This window comes from Panthera pardus, unplaced genomic scaffold, assembly GCF_024362965.1.
Source record: "Panthera pardus isolate Hobbes unplaced genomic scaffold, ASM2436296v1 HiC_scaffold_2, whole genome shotgun sequence".
Classification (NCBI taxonomy): Eukaryota; Metazoa; Chordata; class Mammalia; order Carnivora; family Felidae; genus Panthera; species Panthera pardus.
The window spans coordinates 95080387-95095578 of record NW_026526765.1 but is presented as its reverse complement, the minus strand read 5'-3'; the positions used below and the strand labels follow the sequence as shown (position 1 = coordinate 95095578).

General features: G+C 41.6%; 1 protein-coding gene across 1 annotated transcript in view; it reads left to right on the top strand.

Annotated features, from left to right (window-relative positions):
- The first annotated feature begins 4353 nt into the window (after window positions 1–4353).
- Window positions 4354–15192, top strand: part of THBS4 (thrombospondin 4) — a 45063-nt gene continuing 34224 nt past the window's right edge. The window contains exons 1-2 of the mRNA XM_053907246.1: window positions 4354–4615; window positions 10584–10787. Coding sequence (XP_053763221.1) covers window positions 4528–4615; window positions 10584–10787 — 292 coding nt within the window. The 5' untranslated portion in view covers window positions 4354–4527. The remainder of the gene's footprint in view (window positions 4616–10583; window positions 10788–15192) is intronic.

The following is a 15192-nucleotide window of genomic DNA, read 5'->3' as shown; positions in this document are numbered from 1 at the left end:
CTCATTAAGGCTCATTTGTAATTAGTTATACCAGTTTTCCTATTGATAGTTAACTAAGATCCTTTATATGTTCATTCTTTTAGTTAGATTAAACATGTCCCCAGGAATTCAAGTGATACTATTTGTTTGCTCACAAACCTTTTTTTTTCCCATAGATAAACTTCAATTCAAATCAAATTATCCCAAATTCTAAACCCCTGACATCCAAATGAATAGAATTTTAGTATTTATTACAAGTTTTCTTTATGTCCTATTATTTCATTGCACTTTGCATCATATTTTCTTAGCAAATATATTTAGACATCTGGCACTAAATTTGGTATTGTCCTGGCACAATAATCATTATTATCACTTGACATTGCAGGAACTACCATGCAGATGGATTAATGTATTGTTTAATGAAGGAGACAAGTTACTTTAAGAAATGCTAGCTTCAAAACTCTCCCTAGACTTCAAGTTGGGTAGACATAGTTATTTGTAATAAATGTCTGCACAACTGCATTTTTCCAAGAAATTTTTACACAGCATTTAGTAAAGTATATTAAAGAAGCTTAATGAGAGGTTTTTCTAACAGTCTACTTAGACTCTTAGTGAGATTGAAAATGAGTGATTTTACACATTTCTTTTCGCTTCACTAATCTTCAGTGCCTAAATTGCTATCTTTTAATTTCTGGGGAAAAAAGCTTTTTACTTTTAACTGCACACTAATCAAAAGCCCCCTACCTAATTTACAGACCCTTATTTGTGCTAATGAGTTTCTAGAGAAGCTGTTTTCCTGTCACTTAATCAAGTACCTTCCTTTGTTATTAACATTAAACTACATAGTAACCCAAAGTCTGCATTTTCCTGTGCTGTGGCATAAATGTTATCACACATCATGGTGTAAACTATATTCCCTTTAAGCCATCTTTATTTTATTATATTTTTTGAGAGAGAGAGAGAGAGAGGGAGGGAGGGACAGAGAGAGAGAGGGAGACAGAGAATTCTAAGCAGGCTCCATGCTCAGCACAGAGCTTGACGCACGGCCCCATCTCATGACCTCGTGACCCTGAGCTCATGACCTCAGCTGAAGTCAAGAGTCAGATGCTTAACTGACTGAGCCACCCAGGTGCCCCCAAGCTTTCTTTACATATTAATCATTATTTCCCATTTCCATTCCCTTCAAGAATTCAAGTGGAAAACTTGGCATAACTAATGATAACCCTATTCAAATATCAGTTAACAAATATGCAAAACTTCTGCTTCGTTGTGCCCAATAGCAGTATGTAATATGAGTAACTTCTTGCACTTCTAAAGAACAGAAGGAGTAGGAGCAGATGGGTATCCCCACATCCAAAATGAGGTTTGGATATTGAGACTGATGATGTTGCCACGCATGTAGCCAAAGGGTTTGAAAAAGTTTATCACCCACATAGTGAGGCTTTCTGGCGAGAGTAGGATGGGCTCCCAAGCTTGTGTGAAGATGGCTTCAGAGAGCAGGGAAAGGAGATGGTTTGGGGATTTTCGTGGTGGTTAGGGTGTGAGGCTGGGGTGAGGGTTCCTGGCTATAGTCTAGGGCTTGCACAGTGGAACTTCCTGCCAGCACCAAAGGAGGGAGCACCCAGGCTTGCTCAGATATGGGGCTGAGGGGGAGGGGAGTGGCAGACATTGAAAGCTGTGAGCAAACATAAAAAATGTTATATTCTGTGTTAAACAGTTACAAATGGAAGGACACCTAGTATATCAGTTACCTACTGTAACTGCTACTATGTCAGTTACATAACAATCCTAAAATCTTAATGACCTCCAAAAATAAACGTTTATTCGCATGTCTGGAGTCGGCTAGACAGCTCTGCTGATCTTGCCTGAGCTCACTCACCTGAGTCAGCTGACAGCTAATCTCAGGTGGCTTTGCCTAGGATGACTGTGGTGACTCATCTCTGCTCCATGTCTGTCATCCTCCAACAAGCTAGCACAGCCATGCTATCATGGCAAAGGTAGACGTGAAAAAGCAAGCAAGTGCAATCACACAAATACTTTTTAAGCTCCTGAATGTGGCATATTTCCTAAAATCTATTGGCCAAGGACGTTACATGACCAAGCCGAGAATCATAGTGGGAAGGCAAAAGATATGTAGATGGAAGAACAAAGAACTGGGACAGTTTTTTGCAACCTCTCTCACAAATGGATTACTAACATATCACAGCCTCTTATAACCTACTTTGCTGAAAGATGGAAAATCAGTTCAGTGAGTTATTCACCAGTAGGTGCTAGGCACTATACTTGCAATTGGGGCTACAAAAATAAATAAGAGTGTTAGAGAGCTCATAGTCTGATATTGGGGTAAAATAAACAATACATTATTATTTTTGTAATGTTTATTTATTTTTGAAAGACAGAGAGACAGAGTGAGAGCAGGGGAGGGGCAGAGAGAGAGGGAGACACAGATTTGAAGCAGGCTCCAGGCTCTGGGCTGTCAGCACAGAGCCCGACATGGGGCTCGAACCCATGAACTGTGAGATCATGACGCAAGCCGAAGTCGGACACTTAACCGACCGAGCCACCCAGGCTCCCTCAACAATGCATTATTAAGATAAATTAAAATCCAGTGTGATAAGTGCAACAACAGATATTTTAATAAGGTGGCACAGAAAAGAAACTGATTAAGTTTTTCACCTCCTTGATCATAGATTTCATAGCCAATTTAATGGATTTTACTATAATAAAAAATAATTGATTTTCCTCTTGGTTCCTCCTCTTCCTCCCTTATGGAAGACATAAAGAAAAAGCTGGGTGAGATTCTCCAGTGAATAGTTTAATAAACATCCAGGCTCTTTGGCAGCAAAACTAGATTGTAAGTATGCTGGGCTAGCAGAAATTCACTTGGTTCTCTTGTTGATCCATTACCCTTAGTAGTCATCCAGTTTCAAGCAAAATTTATTGTGTGTCTACCTGGGCAAGCTATTTTGCTGGCCGTCTCCTAAGAATTGGGGTCACCTAGCAAAGGTGACTAAATGAAGATGACTAAAAACTAAGATCTGCCTCCAAATAACTACAGTTATTGTGTAAGTCCATTGTAGAAGACATAAATAGGCAAAGCTGTTCTGCTTCTAGCAGAAGTTGGGAACCTGGAGGCCGCTCTCACCCAGGCCACTGGCGGGGACAGTTTGAAGATTTGAACATTCTTCAGTCATTTCATTGGTTTACCGTTACATTGCTGGAAACACATGCCCTTTTTCGCTACAGTGCACTCTCATATGTAGAGAAGCGGTACCCCATTCCATAGAGTGGCATTAGTGTAATGTGGCATTAAATAAAACCCAGAACTGTGGTAGACCTCAAAGAGAAGCGATATCCTAAGATAGCTTGCAAATCTCCAGGTCACCAGCAATGGCTGGAATCATAAAGGTGAAGGGTTATTCTTGCACAGCTTGAAAATAAGATGATGGGTTCATCTTCCAGCTTGTGGCACATAGCTTATTAACCTTTCAAGTGACATTCTTTGAGACATGACGACAGGGATAGAAATACTTTGCTGGATCTTCTCCATTACTCAAGATTCTCTAACAGGGAAACATTTTGCCATTGTTCTGAAATATCTTTTCCTCTGGTTAATCCGCATTATCCTAGGGGGCTTCGCTTAGGAGAGAGATGAATTCCTTATGTTCCTTCCCTCTCTTTCGGTATACTCCCTGCTCCCAGACCTTCAAACTGTCACATGGAATCTTTTGGGAGGACGCATGCAAGAGTGTTTGGAAACCAGACTGAAAATAAACCGCCCTCCTATAAATGGTTCTGTCCGGATTGATTCCTTGAGATGTGTTTTATTTCCGTTAAAAACTCAAAACTTTCAAACGTTCACTGTTCGTGTCTTAAAACTTGATGGGAAAAATATTCAACATCCGAGGCACTCAAGAAAAGCTTGAAATAAAAGAAACCAATTGCTGTCTGGACCGCTTTAGGAGGCAGGAGAGTCTTCAGGGTTCATTCTCAAGGGAACCTACGACGGGCTACGGGCGTTACAAAGCCTCTCCAAGCGCGGTTCTTTTCAGAAAACAGAAGGAGGAAACGTGGGGGGGGGGGGGGGGGGGGACAGGGTCACTTCATCTCTCCCCCGTCCTGTGTGCCCAGAGCAGCCCTGGCTGCCCCGCTCTCTCCCAAGAACCCTCGCCCGCCCAGGTCCCGCTAGACCGCGTCTCCTTCCCCTCGCCACACGCAGTCCGTCCCCTCCGCCGCCCACGCTCCCCGCTCGGCCGCCCCCTCTCTTCCCGGCGAACAGGCTTCCCCGCCAAGGGGGCCGCCCCGGCCTCGGCCCTCCCCCGGCTCCGGCCGGCCAGACCATAAAGAGCCCGGCGCCCTCGGCGGAGGCAGATCCTAGTGCGCTCAGCTCTGCACCGCCCCCGACGGCAGCCCCGGAGGCCGCGCCCCGCGCACCCTGCACCTGCGCCGCCCGCGGGGCCCGACGGAGGGTCAGCGCGTAGCTGGGGACACCGAGGCACGGCCAAGCCGCCTCGCTCGCGGGCGTCCGCGGCTGCAGGAAGAGCCAATATGCTGGCCCCGCGCGGAGCCGCCTTCCTCCTGCTGCACCTGGCCCTGCAGCCGTGGCTAGGGGCCGGCGCCCAGGCCACCCCCCAGGGTAAGTGGGCTCGCGCCGGGGCGGGGGCGACGAGCCCCGGGTTCCTCCTTCACGCTCCGCTTGGACGACAGGAGGGACCAGCTCCGCGCGCTGCTTGGCCCTTGGCTCCCGGGGCCTCCGTCGGTACTTCTCTGACCCTCTGGGGTCCGAGTCCCAGCATTTTGTGATTGGAAGTGGCGATTAGAGTACAGCATTTTCTGAGAGACCATTATCCGGCCATGAGACCACTTCCCTAAACAACATCTTAGGGGATTCGAAACTTATTTTCAGTCCATGCAAAGAAGTGGAGTTGATTTCAGAGCTCACCCTGCGCTAGACCTCTAACACATCCTGAAATCCAGGTTGTATCCCCTGCGGTTCTCTCTGGCCGGCCATCCCCTAAGCCTTTGCCCACTAAACTCCGACCCGGCGGGAGCGAAGTTCCCGAGAAAGGCACACGCAGCTTTACTCTCTTTGCCCGGCTACTGGCTCTTTGCTGCTCTTTGGCCCCCAAAACCATCTTTGGGAGTCGGCATCATCTCTTGATTCCTGAGATGAATAGAGCAGGAAGGACCAAGAAGTCGGTGTTTCTCTTCTAGAGGTAAAAATTCGATAAATACTTTGAAAAGACAGCTGAATAATCTTCAAACCTCTGTGTGAAATGGGGTGAAAATGACCATTGGGCAGAATGCACTTAAGTTTAAACTGATTTTTTTTTTTTTTTTGTAAAGGTCAAAAGGAAGAAATTACTTAAGCAAGAAAAGATGTTAGGGCTCTGACTGGCCATCCAGTGATGACCTTCACCTGTTGACTTATTACTGCGGCATGAAATAAAGCTGGAAGGAGTCAACAGGTTGAAGTGAAAGTTGTTCTTCCTCACAAACCCAGGGTGAAGCATGCCTCTGAGGGAAGTCTCCAATTCCTCCCTCTCCTATTGCAGTAATAACCCATTTAAACTTTGCATGTCACCAAATAACTCCTTTTGATTTCAGACCAGGCAACCAGAATAGTGGTTTCAGGGGGTAGGTAATAATACACTGCATTTAGTTTGCCTTGAAATATTTGAAATACTATAGTGTGTATTTATTCATTGTGACCTCTCTTCAAGGAAGGTAAGAAAGTTTTTTTAAAAAATTGAAGTGTAATTGGCACAGAAGGATATATCAGTTTCAGGTGAACATGAAACATAATGATTCCAAAATTGCGTACATTGTGAAATGATCACCACAATAAAGCCAGTTAACATCTGTCACTATATGCCATTACAAAAAAAATGATTTTCTGCAATGGAAACTTTTGGGGTTTTCTCTCTTAGCAACTTTCAAATATGCAATACTGTATTATTAACTATAATCAGCATGCTATACTTGAAATCCCATGACCTATTGGTTTTATAACTAGAAGTTGCTACCCTTTGACACTTTTCACCCTTGCCTCCACCCCTGCCCCCCCCCCCCACCACCAGTATGCTCACTGTATATGAGCTTGGCTGCTTGTTGTTTTAGTTGCCGCATAGAAAATGAGATCATACAGTATCTGTCTTTCTGTGTCTGACTTATTTCACTGAGCATAATGCCCTCAAGGTCCCTCCATGTTGTCACAAATGGCAAGATTTCATTCCTTTCCTAGGTTAAATAATTTTCCATGATATACATATACCACATCTTCTTTATTCATCTATTAATGGACACTTGATGGTTTCCATATCTTGACTATTGTACGTAATGGTTCAGTGAACATGAACCTGTATATATCTTTTTGAAGTAGTGTTTTTAGGGTTTTTGGATGAATATCCAGAAGTGGAATTGCTGGATCATAAGTAGTTCTATTTTTAGTTTTTTTGAGGATCCTCCGTACTGTTTTCCATAGTGGTTGCACCAATTTACATTCCCACAAACAGTACACAAGAGTTTCCTTTTCTCCACATCCTTGCCAACACTTGGTATTTCTCTTTGATAATAACCATTCCAACCGGTGTGAGGTGATAACTCATTGTGGTTTTAATTTCCCTGATGATTACTGATGTTGAACATCTTCTCATGTGCCTGTTGGCCACTTGTATGTCTTTTTAATATAATTTATTGTCAAGTTAGCTAACATACAGTGTATACGGTGTGCCCTTGGTTTCAGGAGTAGATTCCCATGATTCATCGCTTACCTACAACACCCAGTGCTCATCTCTATGTTTTCTTTGGAAAAAAATATCTGTTCAGATCTTCCGCCCACTTAAAAATCAGATTCTTTTTTTGCTATTGAGTTCTAGGAGTTCTTTATATAGTGTGTATAATAACCCCTTATCAGATATGATTTGTCAATATTTTCTGTCATTCAGTAGGTTGTCATTTCATTTTGTTGATGGTTTCTTTTGCTGTTCAGAAGCTTTTTAGTTTGATGGAGTCCCACTTGTTTGCTTTTGCTTCTGCTGCCTTTGCTTTTTGATGTTAGAAAGGAAGCTTTTCGGGGTGCCTGGGTGGCTCAGTTGGTTAAGTGTCCGACTTTGGCTCAGGTTATGATCTCAACTTTGTGAGTTCAAGCCCCACATCAGGTCTCTGCTGTCATCGTGGAGCCCACTTCTGATTCTCGGTCTCTCTCATTCTCTCTGTCCCTTCTCCACTCAAAAATAAATGAACATTAAAAAAAAAGAGGAAGCTTTTCAAAACAATTCAAAAGTTTTCTGATTGTACATAGGATTTGGCAGTTTTAAACTTAGGGGTTAATATTTTGTGTTGTATGAATTCCTGACATGTGAACACACAGCCTCATGGTGTGCTGCAGGTTTGGATTTTGCTGCTTCTTGGAGCTGCCTGTTTCATAGGACTCCGAATAAGGCTGTACTACCTAAATTATCTGGTTAACTTAGTCCTGTAGATTATCAGATTAAGTTAAGTTTCTGATAGATTGTTTTATTGAATTAATTAGTCTTACCATCATCAGCTCAACTGAATAATAATTTGTATCCTTTCTCCTGTGAGCTGCCTTGCTAGTCTTATTGGTATGTATTCAATTGTCATACCGTGGTAGTTGGACTGATTCGTAGTAGTAATTTCACCTCTAACAGTAGAAGGTTGTGCTTAGATCGTGGCACTATTAATGAAATGTAATAACATTAATAGAAAATTGTGTCTCATTTCCTTTTCAAAACACTCTCCAAACTCATTACCAACTAATCCCAACTCTGCCTCTTGAGAGAGAAGCCAATGGGTTAGATGAGCCTTGAAGATTGAAATAGGGTAAATTTAGCTTGAGCTAAATCATGTGCATAATCCTAGTGAAAGCAAGACTCCAGAATAGCAAGAGTTTAGTGTTGAATGCAGTTCCCATACCTTGAACACACATTGGCAGATGGCTTGTCCTGAATGGAACTTTTAGACATATTGTCTCATTTTCCCTTGTTCTTACTGATGGAAATGTAAAGCTTGCAATTCTCTGGAAATTAAAAAATTCTGTTTCCTTTTTGAAGTACAGTAGGCAATAGTCTTCATGTTTGGGTGGAGGTGGGGGGAAGCGAAGTCCTAGAAGGAACATAATAGATGTTTTGCTTTCCAGTATTTCTAATATTAAACACATTATTTTGTAAGGTCCTTAAGTACATGGGAAAGAATACATATCCAGTATAAAGACAGATAGTTTCTTAAAGAGTAGAAATTCTTGAGTACTTAGGGTTTTGCCTGTTTGTTTTATAACTTTTATTTATTTTTTTCTTATTACAAAAGTAACACCTGTTCATTGTAAAAATAAAAATAAAAAATTGCATAAGCAAAAAAAAGGAAATAAATGTATAATTATATGACCCAGAGATAGGTACTATTCATGTTAGGTTTTGTTGTGTTGTCTTTCAAATGTTTTCATTTGGAAATATATATTTCAAGTGGGGTCATGTTACATGTATAGTTTTATGATTTTTTCAATTCTTTATATCATGAACATCTTCCATATCTGTAAGTATTCAGCTGCATTACTATTTTTTATAGATAATAATCCACTTTCGGGAGGGACTAAAGTTTATTTATCAAGCGCTCTAATAAAGGACCCTTAAGTTGCATCCAGTGTTTTGATATTATAAACAATAATTTGTTGAACAGTTGTAGTGCTACAGGATGGCTTGGATGGCTAAAATCTCTTTGGTCTCTGTCAAGCCCTTCTTTCTCTGCTAAGGACAGTTGACGTTTTCATTAAAAAGTGCTATGCTAACAAGGCTTTGGTTTTCCACCTCTTCCAGTTAGATTTTCTCCCATTTTCTTTGGATATCTTTGGGTATCATTGTATTAATTGTTTTTACAGTCAGATGGTGAGAAAAATACCTTATTGTTCAAGTTAGCAATTCCTTCATCATTAGTTAAGCATATGAACAGTGTGTGTGTGTGTGTGTGTGTGTGTGTGTGTGTGTGTGTGTGTGTGTACATACCACATCCTGCAGGAACTTCAGCCTCTAAACCTTTTTTTCTAGATACAGTAATGTGTATACACACACACACACACACACACACACACAAAATACTTATTTGCCATTGTAACTCTTTTTCTGTAAATTGTCTGTAAATTGCTTTTTCATGTTCTGTGCCCATTTTCCTTGTTTTTAAAAATTTTTTTCTTTTTATTTTTTTTAATTACATCTAAGTTAGTTAGCATATAGTGCAACGATGATTTCAGGAGTATATTCCTTAGTGTCCCTTACCCACTTAGCCCATCCCCCCCTCCCACAACCCCTCCAGTAACCCTCTGTTTGTTCTCCATATTTAAGTGTCTCTTCTGTTTTGTCCCCCTCCCTGTTTTTATATTATTTTGGCTTCCCTTCCCTTATGTTCATCTGTTCTGTGTCTTAAAGTCCTCATATGAGTGAAGTCATATGATACTTATCTTTCTCTGACTGCTGTGTCCATTTTTCTATTGCTTATTTTATTAATTTGTAAGAGCTTTTTATAAATTATGGATTCTATTACCCTTTTCATAACCAGATTATTGTATCTAGAAAACAGCTTTAGAGGCTGAAGTTCCTGTAGGCTTTGGAATTGTTCAAACAATATTAGTATAAACCAACAAAAATACTGAATAACTTCTAGTGAGTATTACCCATTTGGCCTTTGCCTTTTGAATAATTCTGGATGTATACTCTTAAAGCTCTCAAAAATATTACAAATATGTATATGTATCTATATCTCTAGATAGATAGATAGATAGATAGAAAGAAAGAAAAAGAAAGCAAGAAAGAGAAAGAAAGAAAAAGAAAGCAAGAAAGAGAAAGAAAGAAAAAGAAAGAGAGAAAGAAAGAAAGAAAGAAAGAAAGAAAGAAAGAAAGAAAGAAAGAAAGAAAGAAAGAAAGAAAAGATAGAGATAGATGCATCCAACCTGGGGCTAGAACTTACAACCCTGACACCAAGAGTCTCCTACTCTACTGGCTGAGCCATCCAGGCACCCGTGTATCAGGATTTTTAACAGAGAAATATGGGAGAACTATATATGCACAAAGGGAACACTTGGGTCTCACAGAGACAGCAAATTGTTTGCTGACACACTGTGTCCCACCACATCCATTCTTTCTGCTGCATGCCTGGTATCATTTATCACTGACCAGAAAACTACAGTCAGCTCTGGTCCAGGGCATGCATGAGAACCCTAGGGCAGGCATTTACTACTTAGAGACATAAGAGAAACAATGACTTGCATGCTCTCACCTGTCTCCCTTGTAGCCTTTAGTGCTTTTCCTAGTGGGCTTTTTCAGAGCCACTTCTTGGGCCAAATGTGATTTACGGTTTGCAAATTTAGTCTTCTCTTGGGAGTTCATGACCTAGTGATGATGATTGTGCTGTATTTTTTCTGGTTCAAATGTCCAGCCACTGTAAGAATGATAAGGAAGAACTGGTGAGTTTAGCAATGTAAATGGTAACAGTGTTCATGTACGTTATATCTTACTGTCAAATTGTGTCCCCTCAAAAAAATGTTTGTCCCAAACTTCTTTCACTGATTATCCCTTTCTCTCCATTCTCCCTAGTCTTTGACCTTCTCCCATCTTCCAGCCAGAGGCTGAACCCAGCTGTTCTGCAGCCAATCCTGACAGATCCCACCTTGAATGAGGTCTATGTGATCTCCACCTTCAAGCTGCATTCTAAAAGTTCATCCACCATCTTGGGCCTTTACTCTTCCATTGATGGCAGCAAATATTTTGAATTCACTGTGATGGGACGCTTAAACAAAGGTAAGCACATTTGCAGAAATCATTTTCCTAAGAATCTTCTTTTCCTATTTGAACCTTTGGGATCTTCTTGCCTTGAGATGGTTCCCTCCTCCAATTTTATACTGATCCAACATTCATGTCAGTTTTCAATACAAAATTCTTCTGATTGTTCATTGACCTGTCTGGGGAGGATGAGTTGATAATTTGGAGAGAGGATGAAGAATTGTTTGTGGCCAAAATGCCCTTTGACATTGTCCCACCTCCTGTTATTCTGAGTCCAGTTTGGGAAGGGACAGGACCCAGGACCATTAGGCCACTGACTTAGTTCAAGCTGTTAGAACAAATACCATAGACGAGGTGGTCAAACAAGAGACATTTATTTCTGACAGTACTGGAGGCTGAGAAGTCCAAGATCAAGGTGCCAGCAGCTCTTGTTCATGGAGAAAGCCTGGTTCCTGCCACCTTCTTGCCATGTCCTTCCATGGCCTCTCCTCAGTGTGTGCCAGTGAAGAGAGCAAGCTCTCTGTCTTGACTTCCTTAAAAGGAAACTAATGTCATCGTGAGGGTCCCACCCTCATGACCTAATTTAAACCTAATTACTTCCCAAAGGCCCACTGCCTAATACCACCACACTGAGGGGTTAGAGCTTCAACATCTGAATTTGGGGGGGGGGGGGAGAAGGGACACAAACATTCAGCCTCTAACAGCCACCCACACCATTCTTCTGTTCCCTCGGAAGTATGTGGCTTAGCAGACCTAACTCCAAGCTCTGCAAGAACTTCCCTGGACTTGATGCAGAGAACATACCTCAGTCACTAGAACTAAATGAACATCGTTCTTTTCCACCTGTTTCATCCCAGTTTACACAGGTCTGTCATCTGTTTGGTTGCTTTGCTGTCAAATGTTTCATTGTCACAGTGAGTTACTACAAATACTAAGAAATGATTCTCAAAGAAACAGGTCACTATTTTTTCATCTCCTTCCCCTCCACCCATGCCCTGGGGACAACACCTGTTCCTGCTTATTGAGGAATGTGACAGATACGTGTTCCTGCTGCCTCATGATTTTAATAAAAAAAGGGGGGGACTGGTCCTTCTGGCTAGATGTTATATTTATTTCACTTTGCTTTACTTCAAGTGCTTCAGACTCTCTATCAGATTCTAATTGTGATTGAACATTTAATTTTCAGATATTAGGAGCTGACAGAAATTCCTAATTCTTAGCTTTCATAGGACTACAGAGTTAAAAGCAGGAAGGAATGGGTTTTTAATTCCTTTTATGTCAAGTCCCAACCACCCCCCTGCCCCTTCCCTCCCCACTCATATGTGTTCTCTCTGTCTGTACCTTGGGCCTGTCAGGGGCTGTGTTGAGGTCCCAAATAGCGAAGGGAGTCTGGGGACATGGTGACATGTCTCAGCTTGGTGACAGAAGGGCCTTCTGTGGAGTGAAAAACTCTGCTCCTAGCTTTTCAGCCTCACTGAATCTCCCCCCTCCATTTCACAATTGTCCAGTATGCGTGAGCCCATTGTGGAAAATCTGTGTTGCCTGGAAACACAAGGCAGCACATTCCCCAGAACGGATTCTTTTTGTTGATTCTATATGGGCAGAGGTAACACCAGATAGCAAGATGGAGAGGTAAGGGTGTTTTTAGTGCTTCCTTTGAACAACCAGCAGTCATGTGATTCAGCTGTAAACACCAGCTGATCTCCATGTTAGAGGAGAAGACCCCAAGGTTGGATGAACACCTCTCCACCTTTCTGGATTTTGTTAGAAAATGAAAATTAAAGGAAAACAAAGAGGAATTTATACCAGAGTTTGGAGAGTGGACGAACTTGACATAGAGAATTTTCACTGGAGCAATAGAAAAAAGTATAGAGAGTTGCCAACACGGTGAATCTGAAGGTTCTGTGAAGGAGCAGTAGCCTTCAGACTGGAACAAGAAGGAGAAGTGACTGGGTCCATCAGCTCCATGGAAGAGACGGGGTTGTGATTGTGACTCCCTGTCGAGGTATTTGATAGTGGCCGTGCAGGCCTGACCTGGAGGGTCGAGGAGAATCATCTACCTTGAAGGTGAACCCCAGTCACTGTCTAAGGATCTAGATGAGCTCCTACAGTAAAGTGAAGTGTATTGCGTGAAGAATGTGAAGCACAAGTTGGCCAATGAGCTCCCTGCTTCTACAAGTCAGCCTTTGCATGGCTGCCTCATTATCGTTCATAAGCATAACTTGGATGGAGTTAGGCTGGATGGCAGAAACCTTTAGTAGCTTCCCATTCCAAACTGAATAAGATACAGATGTCCCTGCTGAGCTGTCAGAACTTTCTGTGGCATGATCTCGCAACCAGCGTTTGCAATTTATCCCTTCTTCCAACCCTCCATGCAGCCTGTGCTTGAGCTAGATGGACTAGTTACCATTTCCTGGGCCCACTCATGCTGTCTGTCCTTTTCTATCCTTTTACTCTTGTCCTTTGCTCCCCACTGGTACCTTTCCTGCATCATATACAGATACCAAAATCCTAAAGATGCAAGACCGTTCTCAAATTCTTTCTGACATCTTTTATTATGATTTCTACAGAAGGTACTAATCTTAGTTTGCCTTGTTCTTGAATTCTTCTCTCCAGTAGGTTGTAAGCTCCCTCAAAGCAGGAACTGAGCATCCCTGAACTCACCTTTGTGTCTTTTGTAGCCTTTAGCACAGTGCCTTGTACATAAAGTAGCTCATGAGCAAAGTGAATAGAATAAATGGAGGCTGTGAAGAGTAGCCTTGTTTATTAAAGAAGATATATACTGTTGTGAAAATTCTGGAACTATACAATGTCTGGCGCATAATAGTTCTGGCTCAAATGCATTAATGAGTTTTGAAGACCATTTGGATGAGGACATAAGGGAAATGGACTATTTCTGATATAAATGATCTATCAGATTGTTAGTAATACAGGTGGTGCAATCTTGGTAGAAATAAGCGTTCTACAGAAATCACCTGGCTGTACAGAAGATCTGGTTGATATTTTTCTTGTATCTGGCATAGAAGCAACCTTCCAGTTAGGATTTTGAGTTTGAGTCACAGTTAAATCTCTTAACAGCTCTGTCCCCATGAATATGTCTCTGAAGTGCTTAGCCTTGGTTTACTGTCTCTACAGTGGGGTTGATTGATTGCAAGAGCTGAATTATATAAGTATACTTTTTATAGACTGTGAAGCTCAATAAAAATTTCAGGTTCTTCCATATGCTTCTATACGATAGGTAGACAGAAGAGGAAGATAAAGATCTCTGTTTTTTTAGGGGACTGTCTTCCAGAGAGGATTTGGTGAACTCTTGGCTTGCCTTGATGAGACCTTCACCTTTCAGAAAAAAACAATAAGAACTGCTTCTTTAGTCTTAGTTTGTTTGCCACAGAAGAACAACTTAGGGGGTGCCTGGGTGGCTCGGTCGGTTTAATGTCCGACTTTGGCTCAGGTCATGATCTCACGGTTCATAGGTTCAAGTCCCATGTTGGGCTCTGTGCTGACAGCTCAGAGCCTGGAGCCTGCTTAGGATTTTGTGTCTCCCTCTCTCTCTGCCCTCCTCCTGCTCACAATCTGTCTCTCAAAGATAAATAAACATTAAAATTTTTTTTTAAAAGAACAACTTGGTGCTGTGGAAATGAAGGGAACCCCAAGAATTTGCAGTAATAACTGCAGTCAAGCTCCTTAGCATTAAGATAGGACATGTCAAATAGTTCAGAGTAATGGTTCACAGAGAAGTCTGTGGGCTAAAGAGAAACACAGTATAAGAGAGCTAGATGAGTTTCAAAACTAGAATTCTGGGGGCACCTGGGTGGCTTAGTCGGTTAGGTGTCCAACTCTTGATTTCAGCTCAGGTCGTGATCTCATGGTTTTTGAAATCGAGCCCCATATCAGGCTCTCCACTGGCCATGGAGTCTGCTTAAGATTCTCCCTCTTCCACTGCCCCTCCCCCCACTAAAAAAATTAGAATTTTGAACCCAGTAATGAAGGGGGACAATGAGGTGCCTCAAACATTAATAATAATATTTATGTGCCCATCCAGTGTCCCAAGAGTGTTCTAAAGGCTCAAACCTCATTATCTCTTGTGATCTTCACTGTATTCCTATGAGGTGCCTTTGAATTGCTTGGTTTTAAAATGGTCATGTATAGAAAATGGAAAGAATAGTAGTGAACTTTAGGACGAACTCCTGGAGGATTATATTACTACTCTTGTATCTTGGGATTACCTGGAAAAGAAAGAGCTGGGATTATTTAAAAGAAAATGAGTTCACTAAAAATAAGTCATGCCAAACTTTTTTTAAAGTAGTTTCTAAGCTGAGAGATCAAAAAGATGCTGTGAGCATAATGTATCTTGATATCTGAAAAGAATTTTTTGAAGCCACTCATTATACATTTCTGGAGAGTATAAAAAAGAATAAGCTAG